This window comes from Perissodus microlepis, chromosome 23 (assembly GCF_051167445.1).
Source record: "Perissodus microlepis isolate ML-2025 ecotype Zambia chromosome 23, ASM5116744v1, whole genome shotgun sequence".
In the NCBI taxonomy this organism is placed as follows: Eukaryota; Metazoa; Chordata; class Actinopteri; order Cichliformes; family Cichlidae; genus Perissodus; species Perissodus microlepis.
Genome location: NC_140482.1, coordinates 23,888,634 through 23,907,957, shown reverse-complemented (window position 1 = coordinate 23,907,957; position 19,324 = coordinate 23,888,634). Strand labels below are relative to the sequence as shown.

At 38.6% G+C, this 19,324-nt stretch overlaps 1 protein-coding gene across 3 annotated transcripts; it reads left to right on the top strand.

Moving 5' to 3' along the window:
• The first annotated feature begins 593 nt into the window (after positions 1–593).
• LOC146361492 (protein NLRC3-like) lies at positions 594–19,324 on the top strand. Of its 3 annotated transcripts, XM_084920703.1 has the most exons (12): positions 594–766; positions 8,841–8,978; positions 9,063–9,161; positions 9,247–9,357; positions 11,793–11,871; positions 12,990–13,218; positions 13,899–15,699; positions 15,796–15,969; positions 16,200–16,373; positions 16,652–16,807; positions 17,930–17,976; positions 18,152–19,324. In XM_084920703.1, the coding sequence occupies exons 2-12, from the start codon at positions 8,890–8,892 to the stop codon at positions 18,700–18,702; spliced, it is 3,510 nt and encodes a 1,169-aa protein (XP_084776829.1). In that variant the 5' UTR covers positions 594–766; positions 8,841–8,889; the 3' UTR covers positions 18,703–19,324. The 3 variants fall into 3 exon arrangements, with proteins under 3 accessions (XP_084776829.1, XP_084776831.1, XP_084776830.1); XM_084920704.1 differs by lacking the exon at positions 594–766 and having other exon boundaries at positions 8,117–8,978; XM_084920705.1 differs by lacking the exons at positions 15,796–15,969; positions 16,200–16,373; positions 16,652–16,807; positions 17,930–17,976; positions 18,152–19,324 and having other exon boundaries at positions 13,899–15,703.

Below are 19,324 nucleotides of genomic sequence, written 5' to 3'. Positions count from 1 at the left end.
TTGTGTTATAATTGTACTGATGGCTCCTCAACAACACTGATACCAACAGCCTCATATTTATGAGGATGAAATGGACCATTCACTGCCCTCCACTGGTCATTGTCAGTAACTACAACTCAAATACAATATACTGTCTTTATGACACATTTACTGCAGTGTTTCAACACTAGTGTTCTTCAGTGGGGTAATGTTGCAGTACGTAAACGCAGATATTAAACTGATAGAAATACTGACGTCAGCAGGGAAAAACTGTGTTTATTGTCTTCGTGTGGTCACAGAGACGAACTGCAGGTAAAAATATCACAGTCAGACACCAAAACATAAAGAATAAAAAAAAACATGGCAAATTTTTTGTCAAATGGCAAACATCATGTATCCTGTCACACCACAATTTAAATAGAACATTTCTGGAGGATGTGTTCAGTACAAACAATAACAGTACAGAAATGCAGATTTCTGTAAAACCTCAAACATTTCAAACTGATCAGTTCCTGATTTTCCTCTTTCACAATTTCTCCCTAAGCTCCTCACTGTGTTTTCTTTCTTTGTAAAGTTTCACTTCACTTTCCTGGACTTGCTGTCAGATGATCCTCTCCATGTGAAGCTCCATGTGATGGTAATAGTTGTTCTTCTTGTTAACACCAGCTTTGTTCACATTAATTCCAGCAGAAACAAAAGAAATCTGCCACTCCATACATCATGCTGACTGACTCACAGCTGGACCCGAGAAGGAGGCAACCTTTAAGCAGCTCGTCTGACATCTTGTGTGAGTTTGAAGAGAATGATTCACATTTGCATCAAAATGTTCGAGGCAGTTTTTGCTCTATTTAGAAATGTCTGGTCTGCTTCTATAACTTAACATCTACTCAATTCCTGTTCTTCACTGTTCTCTTAAAGTATTTATGCCTTTTTTTGAATATTTCTCTTTTTGTGCTTTGACAATTTTTACTTCAACCAGTTACAAAAGTACGACTTACTTATTTATGTGCTCCAATATTCTGAAATCTTGCTATTATGATGGCATTAGAAGTTCATAGTTTTTGGTCCAAAACAAAGCCAAAAAAACTAAAAGTTAAAGCAGTTGCACAATAAAAACATGTCAGAACAATGACGCTTTTACAGGGGGAAAACAAAAGTGGAAGACACTTTAACCCTTCCATACTGCTCGTGATAATTCGACCTGTTTTGGCTGCAGAAAAATGTCTTTGTCCAAACCTGATTCAAAATAAACAAAATGAAACTATTCTAAAATTTTATGCTGTCACCACAATGGTGTGTTTAGGGGGTCTTTAAACTCTACATGCCATGTCTGTGTGCATTTCATTCTTTTATGAGACAATGTTAACAGACCTCCAGAGGTCCCTTAACACTTTCACTCATATTGTTGGTGTTTGCACCACTGCTGATCTTTGAAAGATCATGGGGAAATCTCCAAACAGTGGAATAGTAAAACAGAGTAGGAGTGATCACATGCAGTGCACATGAGGAGCAGAGTTCATGCAAAAGTCACATGGTGCCTTGAGAGTGTCTTGACACAGACACGAGATCTGAAACAGGATGACATGGTGGTGCTCTGTGGTAAAGCACTCAATGTTTGTGGACTGATTAGAAAAGCTGCCTCACAGCAACGAGGTCTGTGGTTTAAATTCTGTCTGGGACCTTTCTGGGTTTAGTTTGCATGTTTGAATCTCTCCAGCATACATGTTAGGTTAACTGGCTATTCTAAAATTGGTCCTTGAAGTGACGGAGATAAAGTGTTGCAAGAATGTCTCGATAAAGTGGGACATGTACCTAGTAATGCTTTGAGTGTTCATTAAGACTAGAAAAGTGCTGTAGGTGCATTACATGCCTGTCTGTTGGTTCTTTTGCTTTGCTCCTCCAAGCACAAATAATGCAAGAAAGCAAACTTATGCTGCAGTTTTATTGAGTTTGCAATAAGCAAGTTTTGTGTTCTAAATTGTGTTAATGTTGAATTAATATTAACACTAATGGATGTTAAATATGAGGATTTCTTGTGATAGAGAAGGAAGGACAGTATAATTAAATTACTGTGAGTGTTGTGTAAATGCTAAGAAAATGTCTTCTCTGCTCTCTGAAATGTTACTTAAGAATAACTCATCAACTGATTAATCCCAGATGGGCTAATTATACATCCTAAATAGATCTGTACTTCAAAATTGTTCTGGGCACTTATTACCAGGAAATTCTTGGCAGAAGCCACTGATGACATTAAATATGAGAAGTATTAAGTGTTAAGTGTTAAGTTGGTCTCACAAGTCGTATAGACATCTTACAGTTGTACTGAGGATCCAGATCACATGACTAAAAACTGACTGAACTTCGAATACAGTGCATGTCTGTGCACACTTGACTTTATTTCAAACATACTCCAAAGTAATGACCTGTATCTGTCTACAACTGAATCTGTGCTCTTCTATATGCAACTTCAGTAGAATAATTAGCAATTTAAGCCACCGACACAAAGCAGTCAAACCCATGAAAATAAATTTCAATTCAATTCAATATTATTTATATAGCGCCAAATCACAACAAAAGTCGCCTCAAGGCGCTTCATAAACACAACGCTCATCAGCTTCTCCTAACAGATAAGAAAATACTGTCCCTGTTGGAACTGCAGAAAAACATTCTAACAAAAACACAAGGAAAGGGGATGTTTTCAACACCAACCAACTACCAATTGTCTTACACTTGAAAGTTTAGAAATGAAAATAAAAAATTTATCAAGTGTCAAATGTACAGGTAAAAATGACCATTGAGCTGAGAAGAAAGAAGAGAATAACCTTTCTACTATGTGGGTCTACAAGTTTGGACCTGCTTAGTCTAAAGGTCCTGAGGTCCTGTACATGTTTAGATTTTTTTTAAGTACTTTCTGTATTTAGCTTTAAAACTTTCTCAAAGGAGAAGAATTACTAACTAGAAATTAAATTCTAGTATACTGAATAAACAGACATGTGAACAGTTAACAAAAGACATTACCGAGTACCTGGAATTCAGTGATAGAGATAAGATATCCCCACTGATATTGTGGGGATATCTTCCTCTCATCACCGCTCTAGTATTAAAAAATCCAAAGTTGCAAAACTTCTGATGCTGCAGTCAGAACTATTAGACTTAGAGGCTACATACAAAAATACTATTGATACTAAGACAAAATTAAAAATTGCAAAAGACAGAAATCAAATTGATGAGATATACACTCAAGACGTCCAAACAAAACTAATGTTGACCAAACAAAGATATTATGAGCAGGGAACTAAATATATGAAACAATTGGCATATAGACTAATCATGCCAAAAATAATACATTTACATCAAACTGGTTTTGTTAGGCTGCGCCAAACCCACGATATTATTAGGAGAACTTTGCAAATTACTTGACACATTAATTTAAATAAAATACCGGCAATACCGGCAATAGGATATAGACCGAATGTCCAAAGGGCAGCTGTGGCTACAACCGTAGCTTGCCTCCACCAGTGTGTGAATGCGAGAGTGAATGAATAGTGGCATTGTAAAGCGCTTTGGGTGCCTTGAAAAGCGCTATATAAATCCAATCCATTATTATTATTATTATTATTATTAATATTACTGAGTCTAGATGCTGGAAAAGCTTTTTACTCCGTGAGATGGGAATTTCTATTCAGAGTAATGCTTAAATTTGGGTTTAGTGGGTCGATTATTACAATATTGAGGGCTTTATATACCAGATCAACCGCAAAATTGAAGATCAGTGGTGAACTTTCAGATGCTTTCAAGCTTGAAAGGTCAACAAAATAGGGATGCCCATTGAATCCACTTTTATTCGCTATTTTTATAGAGCCGTTGGCTCAATGGATTAGGCAGAATGACACAATAAAAGGGATTAATATAGCTGGAAGCGAGCAGAAATTGGCATTGTTTGCAGATGATGTTTTGGTTTACTTATCAAACCCTACCAAATAATTTACGGAGCTTATGTCAGTTCTAAGGGATTATGGGTCCTACTTGGGATATAGACCGAATGTCCAAAAAACACAAGTTCTCAATAGTCATTATAGTCCCCCCCAAAATGTGCGCAGCAAATACAAAATAGGTTTGGACAAAAAAACTATTAAATATTTGGGCATCAATTTATCAATGGATCTAATTAGTTTGGAAGAAATTAACTACTCTCCACTTAAAAAGATATTATCGTAGATATTAGTAGATGGACATTAATTTCTTATCTAAACATCTCTTCTAGAGTGGATAGCATAAAAATGAATACGCTCCCAAAGATGTTACACTTCTTCCAGTGTGTTCCTATAGAAATCCCGGATCAATACTTTGCAGAAAGGAATAAAATCTTCTCCAGATTTTTATGGGCGGGTAAAAAGCCAAGAGTTAAGTGTAAAACACTTCAACTTCCCAAAGATAAAGGAGAACTAGGCCTTCCTTGCCTGCATGACTATTATATGGCAACTCAAATAAAGCCAGTGGTGGGCTAGTGTAAGCCTGGGTATCACTCAAGATGGAAGGAAATCGAGTACTCCTTGGGCGTTAACCTTCCTGTTAGGGCACTGATAGGAGACCCCTCAATGTCAAGTTGTTTGAGAAACCCAGGTAACCCTTGGATAATAAGCTTGATGAAGACATGGAATGGATTACTTAAAAAGTATCAATTAAAACAGGGGGCTGGACCCCCTAGGTGGGTCACATACAAGTTTTTGCTTAGTAAGACTGACTCGGCATTTAAAACATGGGCTAATAAAGGTCTCGCCACATACAGTACCTTCTTAAAAGAGGGAAAAGTGATGAATTTCCAGGACCTCAGGAATAATTTTGGGTTGCAAAATCAAGATTTTTTTTTATATTTGCAACTGAGGGATTTTCTGAATAAAAAATTAAATCATCCAGTTACTGATGGGGAATGAAGAAATTATTCATATATTCGAGAATGCATATAAGGATGCACCCTATCAAAAACTTCTCTCAAAATAATATTCATCAATGACCAATCTAAAGGGTCATGATAGAGAAAATGTAAAAACAAGATGGGAAACAGAGAGCAATCTAACCTTATCAAGAGAGGAATGGGATCAAATCTGTATGCAGCACTTGTCAGTAACAAGCTCCCCCTCATAGAGGGAATTCTGCTGGAAGAATGTAACTTGTTACTTTTGTACCCCAGCGCAGAAATCCAAAGATTCTCAACAGACAACCTTCTGGTGGCTGTGTGGGCATGCAGTAGCAAATCACTTCCATATTTTTTGGGATTGTCCTCATGTGGCGCCATTTTGGAAGGAAATAAATAAGGTCCTGGACACAGTCTTTTTTTTAAAAAAAGAAATTCATTTCACTGTACTGTACTTAGGAAACTTAGAGAGTCTTAACCTCCTAAGACCCGAACTCTTCCATGGCATGCATTTTTTAATTTCTCTTTGATATTTGGGCTGATTGGGACCTCATGAATGTAAAAACAAAGAATCACCAGATTTTCATATCCTCCAACCACACACACCCATGTTTTGCTCGTTTGCGGTTTATTTCATTTTCCTCCATCACCTTGGTGATGGAGGAAAATGTCTCAGGGAATGTTAAGATTCCTGCTGAGCACTGCAGGTCTGCATACACCATTTCTTTTGTTTTGCACTCAATGCTGCATTCATGTGGGCATTCACACCCATCAATCTGGGAAGAGTTTTAAAGCAAGTTGAAAACAAGTGGAAAATAATCAAGTCAGCTGCTAGTAGTGATGTGCGGATTGATCCTGAAATATCAATTCCTCCGATACCAGTCATTTATGTTCTAGAATCGATTCTCACATTAAAATATCGATATTTTAGTAATTTAGAGTAAATTTGTAGTTTATCATTAACAGGAACACAGTGGAAAGAAACTATAACATTCGAATTGTCTACATTCAAAGGAACTACTTCCTCTTCCGCCTTTCATAGTCATGTGCGAAATACGGCTGTATAAATGTCTCGCAGCCCCTTGGTGTGCGCACTCACAACAATGGCTGAGCGTAACTGTGCGGACGTATTTTACCTCCACAAACAGCTGAGACGTGGTTTGCGATACATGTGGCAAAAAACTGAGGTGTTGTGGCCACACCAGGGAGATATTCAAAAGGGCTGTTGGGGGGGTGGAGCTCCCTCGGTGGAGTGAAACTCTGCCGTCTGCTCCTTGCTATCTACAATATTACCGGGCGCTGACTCTCTCAACCGTCTCACACTTTGTTTAATTAGTTTTCTGTTTGACGTTTATTCAGCTGTGTGAAAACCCCGGAGGAACCCTCCCAAGGGATTAATAAAGTTAAATTTAATTTAATCTAATCTAATAGCTTTAATCTCAGCCAAACCGATTTACTCACGAACAGGTAAAACACTGAAAAAGCCAAACAATTACATTTTTAAGTTATCAGAGTGACTTATATATCATGTTTAACCCGAGTAGCGAAAGACCGCGGGGGTTTGAAGACGATGTGTCGGTCGGCTCAGATATTTGAAGTTTACACAGCTACATTCTCACCTGAAAATATGTTAAAAGTTTTTTTGCGACCCAGAAAGAGAAATAAGAGTAATATTAAAACTAAGTAGCTGCCGCCATTGTTGGAAACTGGAATTGGCTGGGCCGCGCTATGAATTCTGCGATATGGTTTTTCAATTTTGTTGTCTGGGAGGAAATTCGGGAGAATGGTGGCTCCGGGATTCTCCCGGAAAAATTGGGAGGGTTGGCATGTATAGTTGTGGCAACATCACCAACCTTGTCAAACACCTCAGAGTAAATCATATCACAGAATATGACAAGCGTATGTAGAGGTGAACTGAAGAGGAGGAGAGGGACAGGTGCTGCTAGGGCGAGACAGACCTCTCTCATGGAGTCCTTTAGTCCTGCAGGCAGGCAACGTGTTCAAATAGCGCACAACTTCAGTTTTTTTATTTCTATATGATGAACTCTGCATTATTAAGTGATAAGAACACGTAATCTGATGTCCTGTAATCATTATGACGCTATAATTTGAAGTACAATAAATAAAATAAGTTTTTGTACAAAGTATCGGTATCGGATCAGTATCGTCGATACCACCCTGAATATTACTTGGTATCGGATCGGAAAGAAAATCAGTGGTATCGCACATCACTAGCTGCTAGCAAACGAGTTGAAGTTTATGACAGTACATTTACAAAAAGGAGAAACAAATATTGCAAATTTAGAAGGGTTGTCAGGAGAAAGCTCTTCTTTCTGAGAAGAAAACAGCACAGCTTAGGTTTGTAAAGCTGCATCCAAACAAACCACAAGACTCTGAATGGATGACACCAAAGTGGAGACCTTTGGTCATACCACACAATTTTGTGAAAACCAAACACAGGATCAGCACTAAGGAGCCGAACCCCAACCCTGAAAAACAAACAAATCCCATAATCCAGTGGTTCCCAAACATTTTTTGCTGGGCCCTCCTTTGTTTTACAAGAAAAATGTTCGCGTCCCCCCGCGTGCACACGCACACGCACACACACATCCTCCAACCACACACACCCATATTTTGCTCCATTGCGGTTTATTTCACACCTCAAACATTTAGTAAACAATTAAGCAAATACAAGTAATCTGCAATAAATTACAGGTAGTAAGAAAATAAACTACTAACTCTTTTACGCTACGTCCACACCTACACGGGTATTTTTGAAAACGCAGCTGTTTTGTCCACACGTAAACAGCATTTCAAATCACCGAAAACGGAGATTTTCTAAAACTCCTTTTTTGCGTTTACGTGTGGACGAGGAATACAGAGTTGGTCACGCAACATCAAAGGTATGTGCCTTTTTTCACGTCACGCTGTGCGCACGTTATTGTTTACATGGGATGAATTTCTACAATGGCAGACAGAGACAAAATACTGTTAATCTGACTATCTGCAGGTTTTACATGCTTACATATACACACGCAGTTACTGTCCCTCTATTTAGAAAGGCAGAGGCGTCACGGTGTGATTATTTTATGTGTAGTTGTTTTTTTCCTGTGTAATAATATTCAACATTGCTATCAATACATTTTTCAAAAATGCCTCTCTGTGCCAAATGGCTCAAAAACATAAACAACTGTGGGACACTGTTTGTCCGTGATTTGAACCAGGGGAACAAATTGTGGCAGGATCAGCCTGATATTATTTGTATCCCACTGTAACTTTACTGTATAAAGAGCTAACATCTCCAAAATGTCAGGAGTAGTTAGTCATTACAACAAGTGTTTGTGAACTAAAAATCAAGAATGTGGGATACTGTTTGTCCGTGATTTGAGCGGGCCCCACACTTTGGGAAGGTCTGCAATAACTGATGACTATGCAGTACTTAACATCCCAAATCATTCAAAACTCCTGTTAAACCTGTTTGAAGAAGAAAACTAAACTCTGTCACACGATGTTCCCCATGTCTCCATCTGTTTCTGTGATTCGAGCAGTGTTTGAACAACTTTAATTGGTAAAAATGGTAAATGGCCTGTATTTCTATAGCGCTTTACTAGTCCCTAAGGACCCCAAAGCGCTTTACACAACCAGTCATCCACCCATTCACACACACATTCACAACTGAATATTGAATATTAATAGACTGAAAACAAATCACATCTGCGAATGTGTCAGTGAATGCATTGTGTGTGTTTCATGCCTCCATCTAGTGGACTGATAGTAGAAGTAGAGCCGCTGATGGCAGCTTCCTCTGCCTCACACTGCTGTCTGACTGCATTCAGCTGACACTGAGATGAAGTAGAAAAGAAGCAGCTGATAAATGGACAGCACACATGATGGAAAGGAGGATTTCAGTTGATGTGCACATGAATGATTTGTGTTTCCTCTGCAGGTGAAGGTAGAAAGTGTGTGTGAGCTGATGTGGATGTGAATTCAGCAGCATGGATCAGTGTGAGGACAGAGAGGAGGGAGTGCCTTCCTCTAAAACCACTCTGTGTGGGGAACATGAGAGCCAGACCAAAGCTCAGAGGTGAGATGACCATCTCTAACTGTCCATGACTCTTCTCCATGTCACAGCTCAGCACTTACATCACTGCTCCATCATTATTCACAGGAACCAACCTGGACCTGAACCCAGCTGTGTGTCCTTAAAGAGTGACCGGTCCAAGGGTATCATTACAAAATTTAAACAAAGACAGTCAAATGATAAAATGTAATTAATATAACTATCAAAACTGTTTTATCATCCATTTATGTGCAGTGACATTTTTAATGAAGAAGTTTTAATATTTTTTCAGAATCCATCAGAAAATCAAATGTGGACCTGAACCAACCTGTGCATCTTTAATGAGCAACAGCTCAAAGGATTTTGAGGTTCATTTTAACGGACAACGTTCTCCTGCAGAGAGGTAATCTGTCTGTCTAAATGTAACATGCATCCAGCACACTATTTTTCACGTCTACAACACTGTGCAAAAGTTTGAACGCCACTCCTCATTTCTTAATATATGTTATTTCTACGGACTCCTTCAATTATTTACAAGCGTGGTGCTGAACAATTGTTCTCCAAGCTTTTTGAGGCTCTTTCAAAGTTTTTCTTCAGATATTGGCTGCTTTTTCACTTATTCTCAGTCCAGTTTTTGTACAGGGTTAATTTTCACCTAATTTATTTTCTTTTAGTTTGTTAATTTAGTTAAAAACTGACCTATAAATTACTTAAGCATAAAAAAGGCACCTAAGAGTGAACCCGTGTTTTGTCTATAAATAGCAGACAGTTTAGTAAAAAAAAAAAAAAAAAAAAAGTCTGTGGCAAAAACATGTCATTTATTTCCATTTCTTTTGTCAAATCTGTAATAAATGCACCAACTGATAACACGGTTTGACAGACATAAATATTACTTTTGCACCAACAAGGTGATTCCCAAGAAAACTTTGAGCTGAAAACTCAGCATATCTCAGCATTTAGTTAATCCTTAATCAAGTAAATTAGACACCTGTAGGAAAAATGCAGCAGTGAAAGAGTAGGAGTGGGACTCCGGTTTGACCAGTGGGTGTCACCTTTGTCTTTTGGTTCAAACACTGTGCAACCATGATGATTTCCTGAGCACTTTTTGATGTCTTTTTGGGAAGTTTGTCTTTAGGGAGGATTATTGTTATATCCATCCATCCATTTTCTTCAGTTACCTGGGGGTAGGTCATGGAGGTAGTAGCCTAAGTTGAGAAACCTAGACATCACACTGCCCAGCCATCTCCTCCAGTTTATCAGGAATTATATCTCTCAGCCAGCTAAGAGAGATAATCTCTGTAGCGTGTCCTGGGTCTACCTCAGGACCTCCTCCCTGTAGGACTTGGCTGGATCCCTACATCACCTCTAGTAGGCCCACCACCCACAGGTGGTGTCATAGAGGTCTGGTGCAATGTATATCGGGCAGAAGTCAAGGGCAGAGGCCCTGGCAAAACCCATCGCCAGGATTGATAGCCAGTGGTTGTTATATCTTATTCAGTGTTGGGAAGGTTACTTTTAAAATGTATTCCACAACAGATTACAGGCAGGCACTATTTTTGGCTGCAGTGTGTATTATTATATGTACATGCCTCCATCTCCCATTTCTGGCCTGTGACAGCACATACTTTTCGATTCTCCTTTTTCTCCCTCCCTCACGCTCACAGACACATAACGGGTATGGCAGTCCATTCTCGCTGCAGCACGAACTACACTGCCCATGAGGCCACATTCTTTAGGGCTATGCCTGTAACACTCTGCCTATTGCCTTCATATTAAATAATTTTTGAATAATAATTTTTAAAAATATTTCTTCACCTCATTATGGGCCGCAAGATTGAGACACAGGCATTAGAGCCTGTTAATGTATGTTTTGTTTGGGTTTCCACCGGTGTGGAATAAACCGAAAACTTAGAGAGGGCATAGCATAAGATATGAAACAGGAAAAGACGTGTAATCTATGTTTTTCAACAAAGTAACTGTATTCTGAATATCACCTTTTTAACCGGTAAATGTAACGAAATACAGTTACTCATATTTTGCATTTTAAATATGTAACGCCGGTGTTCTGAGAAACAGTCCTACTTTGGCAAATCGTCCTACCCGTACTGACTTCTGACTAATCCAACCCCTAATCCTAACCATAAACCTAACCATAACCATAAGAAATATTCACAATGGGTTAAAAAAAATGATGTAAATTAGGGGTTTGTGTTATGCCCATACACAGCGTTTGCACAGAAACAACGGGTAGGATGGTTTGTGAGGTAGGATAGATTCCCAGAACACCGGTACATGTATTCCGTTCCTCCCCAACATTGATCTTACAGTAGCGAAAACAAAAACCATGTACCATTTGTAGAAAAAACAATCTCTCTATTGCCTAAAATAAGTTTCCTGGAGACACAGAACCAAATGATGCACAGTGACTAACAAATTTAGTGGACCACCACCCAATGTAAGTGTTTTTGCCACAGCTGCCCTAAATTGATGATGGTTTTATGGTTCTATAAAGTTCTTTTATCAAAATATTTTTCATACTAAAATATAATTGTTCTTGTCAACCATGAATTTTGAAATTTGCTGTTTAGCAAAAAAAGCAGAAAAAAACTGAAAGTAAAAAGTGTGTGTGTGTGTGTGTGTGTGTATAAAAAAAATATGTACAAATTATTTTATTAGTTATTGACTTGCATTCCCGGTCAGAAAAAAATGTTTTATTTTTATTCCGTGTTGTGTTTGATTAATTTCTGACTTCACAAAAAACTGTGCTAAAAATATTTTTGAAAAAGCTAAAAAATGTGGAGAGATTATGTAAACAGATTTTTCATGATTCCTCCACAGTGTGGGCCAGGAGTTCCTGGAGGTTCCCTGTGGTCAGTCTGCCCAGCAGCATAAAATACAGTTGAAATCCATATTTGTGGTCTGTACATGTACAACAACTCCTTTTACATTTGTTCTATTCAAAACCATCTGCATGTTACACATTGTAGACCAGTGAATTGTCTTAGTGTCCAACATGGATATGATGTTTGTCTCCATGAATTCAGTCCAACTGAGTCATTCATATAGTATTCTGTTCAATCACAATCACTTAGGTAGAAGTACAGGTACTAAAATAGTGTTTGGTGAAAGTTGATGTTGGGTCTGTGCTTCCACAGGCCCCGCTGGTTTAGAAACTTATTCTCGTTAACGAAAGAAACTAGACAATCAGCGATCAATCGATTTTACTTGCTTTTCTGAGATGGTGTCTCAGAAAAGCGCTCTGAATCCAACCGCAGACTGACCCCACCTTAGGCCTCCGCTTGCCGCCTTTTATTGAAAACAGTTACAGTACACAGAAGCACCTCCCATTGTAAAACCCCCCAATGGCTACAAAAGATAAGGCACTATGTGTGTATGTGTGTGCACGTGTGTGTACGTGTATGCATGTGCGAGAATGTGTGTGTGTGTGTGTGTTTGTTTGTGATTGTGGGTGCGTTTGTGTGACCTTCTGCCCACAAAAGGATCATAAAAGCAGGAAGTTTGCTAAGCAACAAACAACCCTCACATAGATGTCCCTAATAAAACACTTCAGCCTCCTCCACCAACAAACTGGCTGGAGAGGTGGTCAGAGACAAAGGAATGTCTTTGATCATGCTGCTTGAACTAAGACTTACAAATTTAAGTAACACAATGACAACATTTAACAATTTGACTCCAACAGTTGAAGTACTGATTCAGTTTCTTAGGAGTGAAATCAACAGCATGTGAAATGTACTTAAATAAATATAAAAGTAAAGTAGGTCTCAAGGGATTTTTTTTAACCAACCAAACTGGACTTCATGTCATACTGATGTCATAATAAAACAATACAAGCGAATACCATAGGATATAACATAACTTCCCTCAAATGTCTTAAATCTAAAGCAAAGAGCCTGTAAGGAGTTGAAAGTTCAGATATTTGTCTTCAAATCTGAGAAGAAATATATAATATATATATTATAATATATATAATATATATAACAAAACACATACTTCCCACCTCTGCTTTTGTTACAGTTGCTAGAAGACAGCATTTTGACATTTGTGAAGAATGAGCTGAATAAGATCCTAAGGGTTCTTGGTGCACATGACCTTGAATATTTAGAGGGTCAGAGGGACATTGTGGACATGTTGGAGGGTGATGATGAAGAGCAGAGGAGGAGCATCACAGAGGCATTTGTAAAGATCACGCTTCACTTCTTGAAGAGAATGAAGCAGGATGAGCTGGCTGAGCATCTTCAAAGCAGTAAGGCGATATCTCTAAACTGCACGATAATTAAATTATTTATTATCTCAGTGTATGGGACAGTATGTACTCAAACATGTATTTTTTAAGGGGAATGAAATGAATGAAACTGACCAACAATTTCACCATTTTGAGTGATGAAATGTGATTTTGATTGAATTAAATTCAGTTCAGTTTTATTTACACAGCGCACTTGGTAACAAGGGAAGGAAAAAGATCAGTTCTAACAGGAAGAAACCTTTGGTAGAACTAGGCTCGGAGAGGGAAAGCCATTTTCCACGACTGCTTAGGGGTGAGGGGAAGAAGACGGCACAAAAGACAAGCTGTGCAATGGGGCCAGGCATTAATAAAAGCTAATGATTAAATGGAAAGGGAGGTATAACAACATAGTGAAAGGTGAGTGAAGAAAAAACACCAGGGGGTTTATCGCAGCATAACTAAGGGAGGATTCAGGGTCACCTGATCCAGCCCGAACTATATGCTTTATAAACCTAATCTTAAAAGTAGAAAATTCAGTAGTGTCTGTCTCCCAAATCCAAACTGGGAGTTTGTTCCACAGAAGAGGGGTCTGAAAGCCCAAGGCTCTGCCTCCTAAAAGATAAAAAGTTATAAGACGTTTTATTTAACATTTCAAATAAATTAATACTAATTTATGTAACTTATTTACTGTGTCTTTTCAGACATGTTTGCTCCAGTTTGTCAACATAATCTTAAATCTCAACTGAAGAAGAAGTTCCAGTGTGTATTTGAGGGGATCGCTAAAGCAGGAAACCCAACCCTTCTAAATCAGATCTACACAGAGCTCCACATGACAGAGGGGGTGACTGCAGAGGTCAATGATGAACATGAAGTCAGGCAGATTGAAACAGCATCCAGGAAATCAGACAGACCAGAAACAACAATCAGACAAGAAGACATCTTTAATGCCTCACCTGGAAGAGATGAACCAATCAGAACAGTGTTGACAAAGGGAGTGGCTGGCATTGGGAAAACAATCTTAACACAGAAGTTTATTCTGGACTGGGCTGAAGACAAAACCAACCAGGACATCCAGTTCATTTTTCCATTCAGTTTCAGGGAGCTGAATGTGTTGAAAGATGAAAAGATGAGCTTGGTGGAACTCGTTCATCACTTCTTTACTGAAACTAAAGAAGCAGGAATCTGCAACTTTGAAGACTTCCAGGTTATGTTCATCTTTGATGGTCTGGATGAGTGTCGACCTTCTCTGGACTTCCACAAAACTAAAAACCTAACTGACCCTACAGAGTCCACCTCTGTGGATGTGTTACTGACGAATCTCATCAGAGGGAACCTGCTTCCCTCCTCTCGTCTCTGGATAACCACGCGACCTGCAGCAGCCAATCAGATTCTTCCTAGGTATGTTGACATGGTGACAGAGGTGAGGGGGTTCACTGACCCACAGAAGGAGGAATACTTTAGGAAGAGATTCAGAGATGAGGAGCAGGCCAGCAGGATCATCTCTCACATAAAGACATCAAGAAGCCTCCACATCATGTGTCACATCCCAGTCTTCTGCTGGATCACTGCTACAGTTCTGGAGGATGTCCTGAAAACCATAGAGGAAGGAGAGCTGCCCAAGACCCTGACTGAGATGTACATCCACTTCTTGGTGGTTCAGGCAAAAGTGAAGAAGGTCAAGTATGATGGAGGAACTGAAACAGATCCACACTGGAATAAAAAGAGCAGGAAGATGGTTGAGTCTCTGGGAAGACTTTCTTTTGAGCAGCTGCAGAAAGGAAACCTGATCTTCTATGAATCAGACCTGACAGAATGTGGTATTGATATCAGAGCCGCCTCAGTGTACTCAGGAGTGTTTACACAGATCTTTAAAGAGGAGAGAGGACTGTACCAGGACAATGTGTTCTGCTTTGTCCATTTAAGTGTTCAGGAGTTTCTGGCTGCTCTTCATGTCCACCTGACATTTATTAACTCTGGAGTTAATCTGCTGGATGACCGAAATACAATCTCCAAGTGGTCTAAATTATTTAATAAACCTAAACTACAGTTTCTCCACCAGAGTGCTGTGGATAAGGCATTGCAGAGTTCAAACGGACACCTGGACTTATTTCTCCGTTTCCTGCTGGGTTTTTCTCTACAGACAAATCAGACTCTCCTACGTGGTCTGCTGACACAGACAGGAAGCTGCTCACAGACAAATCAGGAAACAGTTCAGTACATCAAGACGAAGCTCAGTGAGAATCTGTCTGCAGAGAAAAGCATTAGCCTGTTCCACTGTCTGAATGAACTGAATGACCATTCTCTAGTGGAGGAGATCCAACAGTCTCTGAGTTCAGGAAGTCTCTCTACAGATAAACTGTCTCCTGCTCAGTGGTCAGCTCTGGTCTTTATCTTACTGTCATCAGAAAAAGATCTGGATGTGTTTGACCTGAAGAAATACTCTGCTTCAGAAGAAGCTCTTCTGAGGCTGCTGCCTGTGGTCAAGGCTTCCAACAAAGTTCTGTAAGTATACTGAAAGTTGTATATATCATTTGTCATACACTGATATCTTTCAAGAAAAACATTAATCTCTTTCCACTTGGTTATTTGTCATTCTAGACTAAGTGACTGTAGTCTGTCAGAAAGAAGTTGTGAAACTCTGTCCTCCATGCTCAGTTCCCAGCCCTCTAGTCTGAGAGTGTTGGACCTGAGTAACAATAACCTGACTGATGTTGGAATAAAGCTTCTATCTGCTGCACTGGAGAGTTCACTCAGTACACTGGAAACTCTCAGGTCAGATAAAGTTAAATAAATAAAATAATCCTATGGAGTCATGGCTAATGAGGAGACGTTCTTCCACATGCATTAATTTATATTAAATATTTCTCTGAATCTGTTTAAAATATTTACATTAAAATTCCAGCAAGTCCTGAAATGAGATTAAATATTGCTAAATCTAGTCGTAACCCCAAATTGTTTGTTTTAATACCAGTATTACTTGTGTACTTGTTCTTTTTTTTCAGACTAAATGTCTGTAACCTCTCAGAGAAAAGCTGTGAAGTTCTCTCATCAGTCCTGACTTCCCAGTCTTCTAGTCTGAGAGAGCTAGACCTAAGTGACAATGACCTGAAAGACTCTGGAGTGAAGCTACTATTGACTGGACTGGAAAGTCCAGACTGTAAAATGGAGACACTCAGGTTGGATTATGTTCTTTGTAGTTTGATGTATGATCTATTTGCCTGAACTTGTGAACTTATGAATTAAAGCTATTCCATATAGAATTGTTTTTTCACAGTTTAGATTCACATAGTGCCTTTTTGCAGTGAAAATAAATAGGGGTTTTTTGTGTTTTTATTTAGAAAAGACCAACAATAATTCACCATGTATAGATATTTTATATAGAAAATATTGGACCTCAAGAGTTCAGACCAGATATTTTAACATGTTATTTTTCTGTCCATTATTGTCTTCGCAGACTGAGTAGCTGTAACCTCTCAAAGAGAAGCTGTGAAACTCTGTCCTCAGTTCTCAGCTCCCAATCCTGTACTCTGAAAGAGCTGGATCTGAGTAACAACAACCTGGAGGACTCTGGTGTGAAGATGCTTAAGAATCCAAATTGTACAATTGTCAGGTCAGAAAAAGTGTTGTTAAGTCATTTTTCATAATAACCAGTAACAAATGTAGCTAATAAAGAGAAGTTATAATAAAATAAAAAAAACTTACACTGAAAATTACCAAAAGAAAACCACAAATAGTGAAGGATTGTAGGTGACATTTTAGAAGAAAATAGCCTAGGCAGCCTGAGGCTAGAGAGAAGACAATGACAGTCCATGAGGTGGATCACTGCTGGGGGACTTTTCCAGAGACAGAATGTGGAACCAGTACTGGAGGAGAAACCCTGCTGTAGTCAAAGTAGGGAAGAAGGACCTCTTAAGAGGTCGTCCAAAGAGTAGCAGAAGAAAAAAATGCAGAGAGGTCGAGAGAATTGCCAGCTAAGGTCTGCCACAGTGATGAATTTCCAGACTCAAGTTTCCTCTTTGCAAGGAGGGGAGTGCTAGTCAAAGAAGACAACTTTCAAAATAAAACAGGAAGTCAAATACTAGGAAAAGCTTGCATATAATAAAAAAATAACATAAAATAACATAAGCACTTATACTAAATAAGCTCTAACCACAATATAAATCGAATCAAAATACATGAATCAACTAAAACAATAATTAAGCCAAAAAAACATTAAATAAAAAATAATAATTTTCTTAAAAAGAAAACCTCTAAAAACTCTTGATCAAAGCTCCAGGATCATGACAACAAGTCTAACACCACATAGTATAGTACAGGGCATATCACCAGGGATGAACATAGGGGGTTACCTGAGGAAGCTGATCAGGATTCTTGAAACCGATTTATATATATATATATATATAGCTGATATATATATTGCTGATATATATATATTAGCAATATCAGCATCACTACATAAATTCATAACGCATGCAGGTAAAAATGACAGATGAAAAAATATAAATGTACCACAAACGTGATAGAGAATAAAGCAGTCAGGGGTCAACATAAACAATGAAAAAGTGTCTTATACAGGAACATTAAAACTGAAGCATATTGTCCCATTTTGAATGAGTCAAAATGTTTGACTGTTCCTTTATCGGTGTCTAACAGTATGTGTATGAGAGTAATGTAATGTCCGTGTGTGCATGCTGAAAGAGACTGTGCTGGTCTGACCCCCTCCTCCTTTCAGGGTGGAGCCTGCTGGAGTCCGATGGTTGAGACCAGGTCTGAGGAAGTGTAAGTGTGTTTTTAATGTGATTCATGAAAACAAAGCGGCACACATTCAACCATCTTCAAACTGTCACATCACTTATTCACATCTCTAATGTCAGGAGTCATCATCAAAGTGTCACTCAATGAACAGATGACGGATCAATAACTGCAGCTGGATTGTGTTTGTTCTCTCCATCAGATTCCTGTCAACTCACAATCGACGCAAACACAGTACACAGAGAACTTAAACTATCTGATAACAACAAGAAGGTGACACATGTGGAAGAGGATCAGCCATATCCTGATCATCCTGACAGATTTGATCGCTGGCCTCAGCTGCTGTGTAGATATGGTCTGACTGGTCACTGTTACTGGGAGGTTGAGTGGAGTGGAGAAGCTCATATATCAGTGAGTTACAGAGGAATCACAAGAAGAGGAAACATTAACGACTGTTTGTTTGGGAGGAATGAACAATCCTGGAGTCTGAGCTGCTTTGATGATGGTCCTCGTTATGTCTGGCACAATAACAGAAAACTCACTTTCTTGTCATCCAGCTCCTCCTCCTCTGTCTCTAACAGAGCAGCAGTGTATGTGGACTGTCCTGCTGGCACTCTGTCCTTCTACAGAGTCTCCTCTGATGACACTCTGATCCACCTCCACACCTTCAACACCACATTCACTGAACCTCTTTATCCTGGATTTAGACTTTTATTTTCTGGTTCCTCAATAAGTCTGTGTACTTCAGCCTAAGGAGTGTCCTCCTGTTAGATTAACACTCTGTATATTTCTGTCTCTATCACTCAGAAACATATTCAGATTCATCAGTTCAATCAGTTGAAGTTCATTATAACGATTATTCCAGATTTTTGTGCATATTTCTTGTTAAAGCTTCACAGTGGATATCAATATGTTGTGTTTCACCAAAGCTCAGTTTTGAACCAGTTCATCTGCATCTCAAACAAGTCTGAGCTCATTAAATGAATCCAAATGTTTTATTTCTGTTTATTTCAGTGGTTTGTTTTTGTTGGTTTGTTTGGGTTTTTTTTATTTTTGGTCAAAAAAAGGTTTTTTAAAAAATTCTCAAGTGTTTAATGTACTTTTCCCCTCCATATGGTGTTTCAGTCATTTTTGGCAGCTCTAACGGACGCAAGACAGGAAGTTAGCTCCTAGCAAGAGGGGATTTACACAAGAAATGTGATTTAAATAATATTTCATATGTCTGTAATGTTTTATATGTATGACAACAGGACTGTAAGTAAAAGTAACATAGTAGCACATCAGTATTAGTGTTTATTCAGAAACAGATGCTAGATGTGTTAAATAATTTTCTGTGAAAATAAAAAATAAATGTACTTCTATTGAGAAAGGAAAA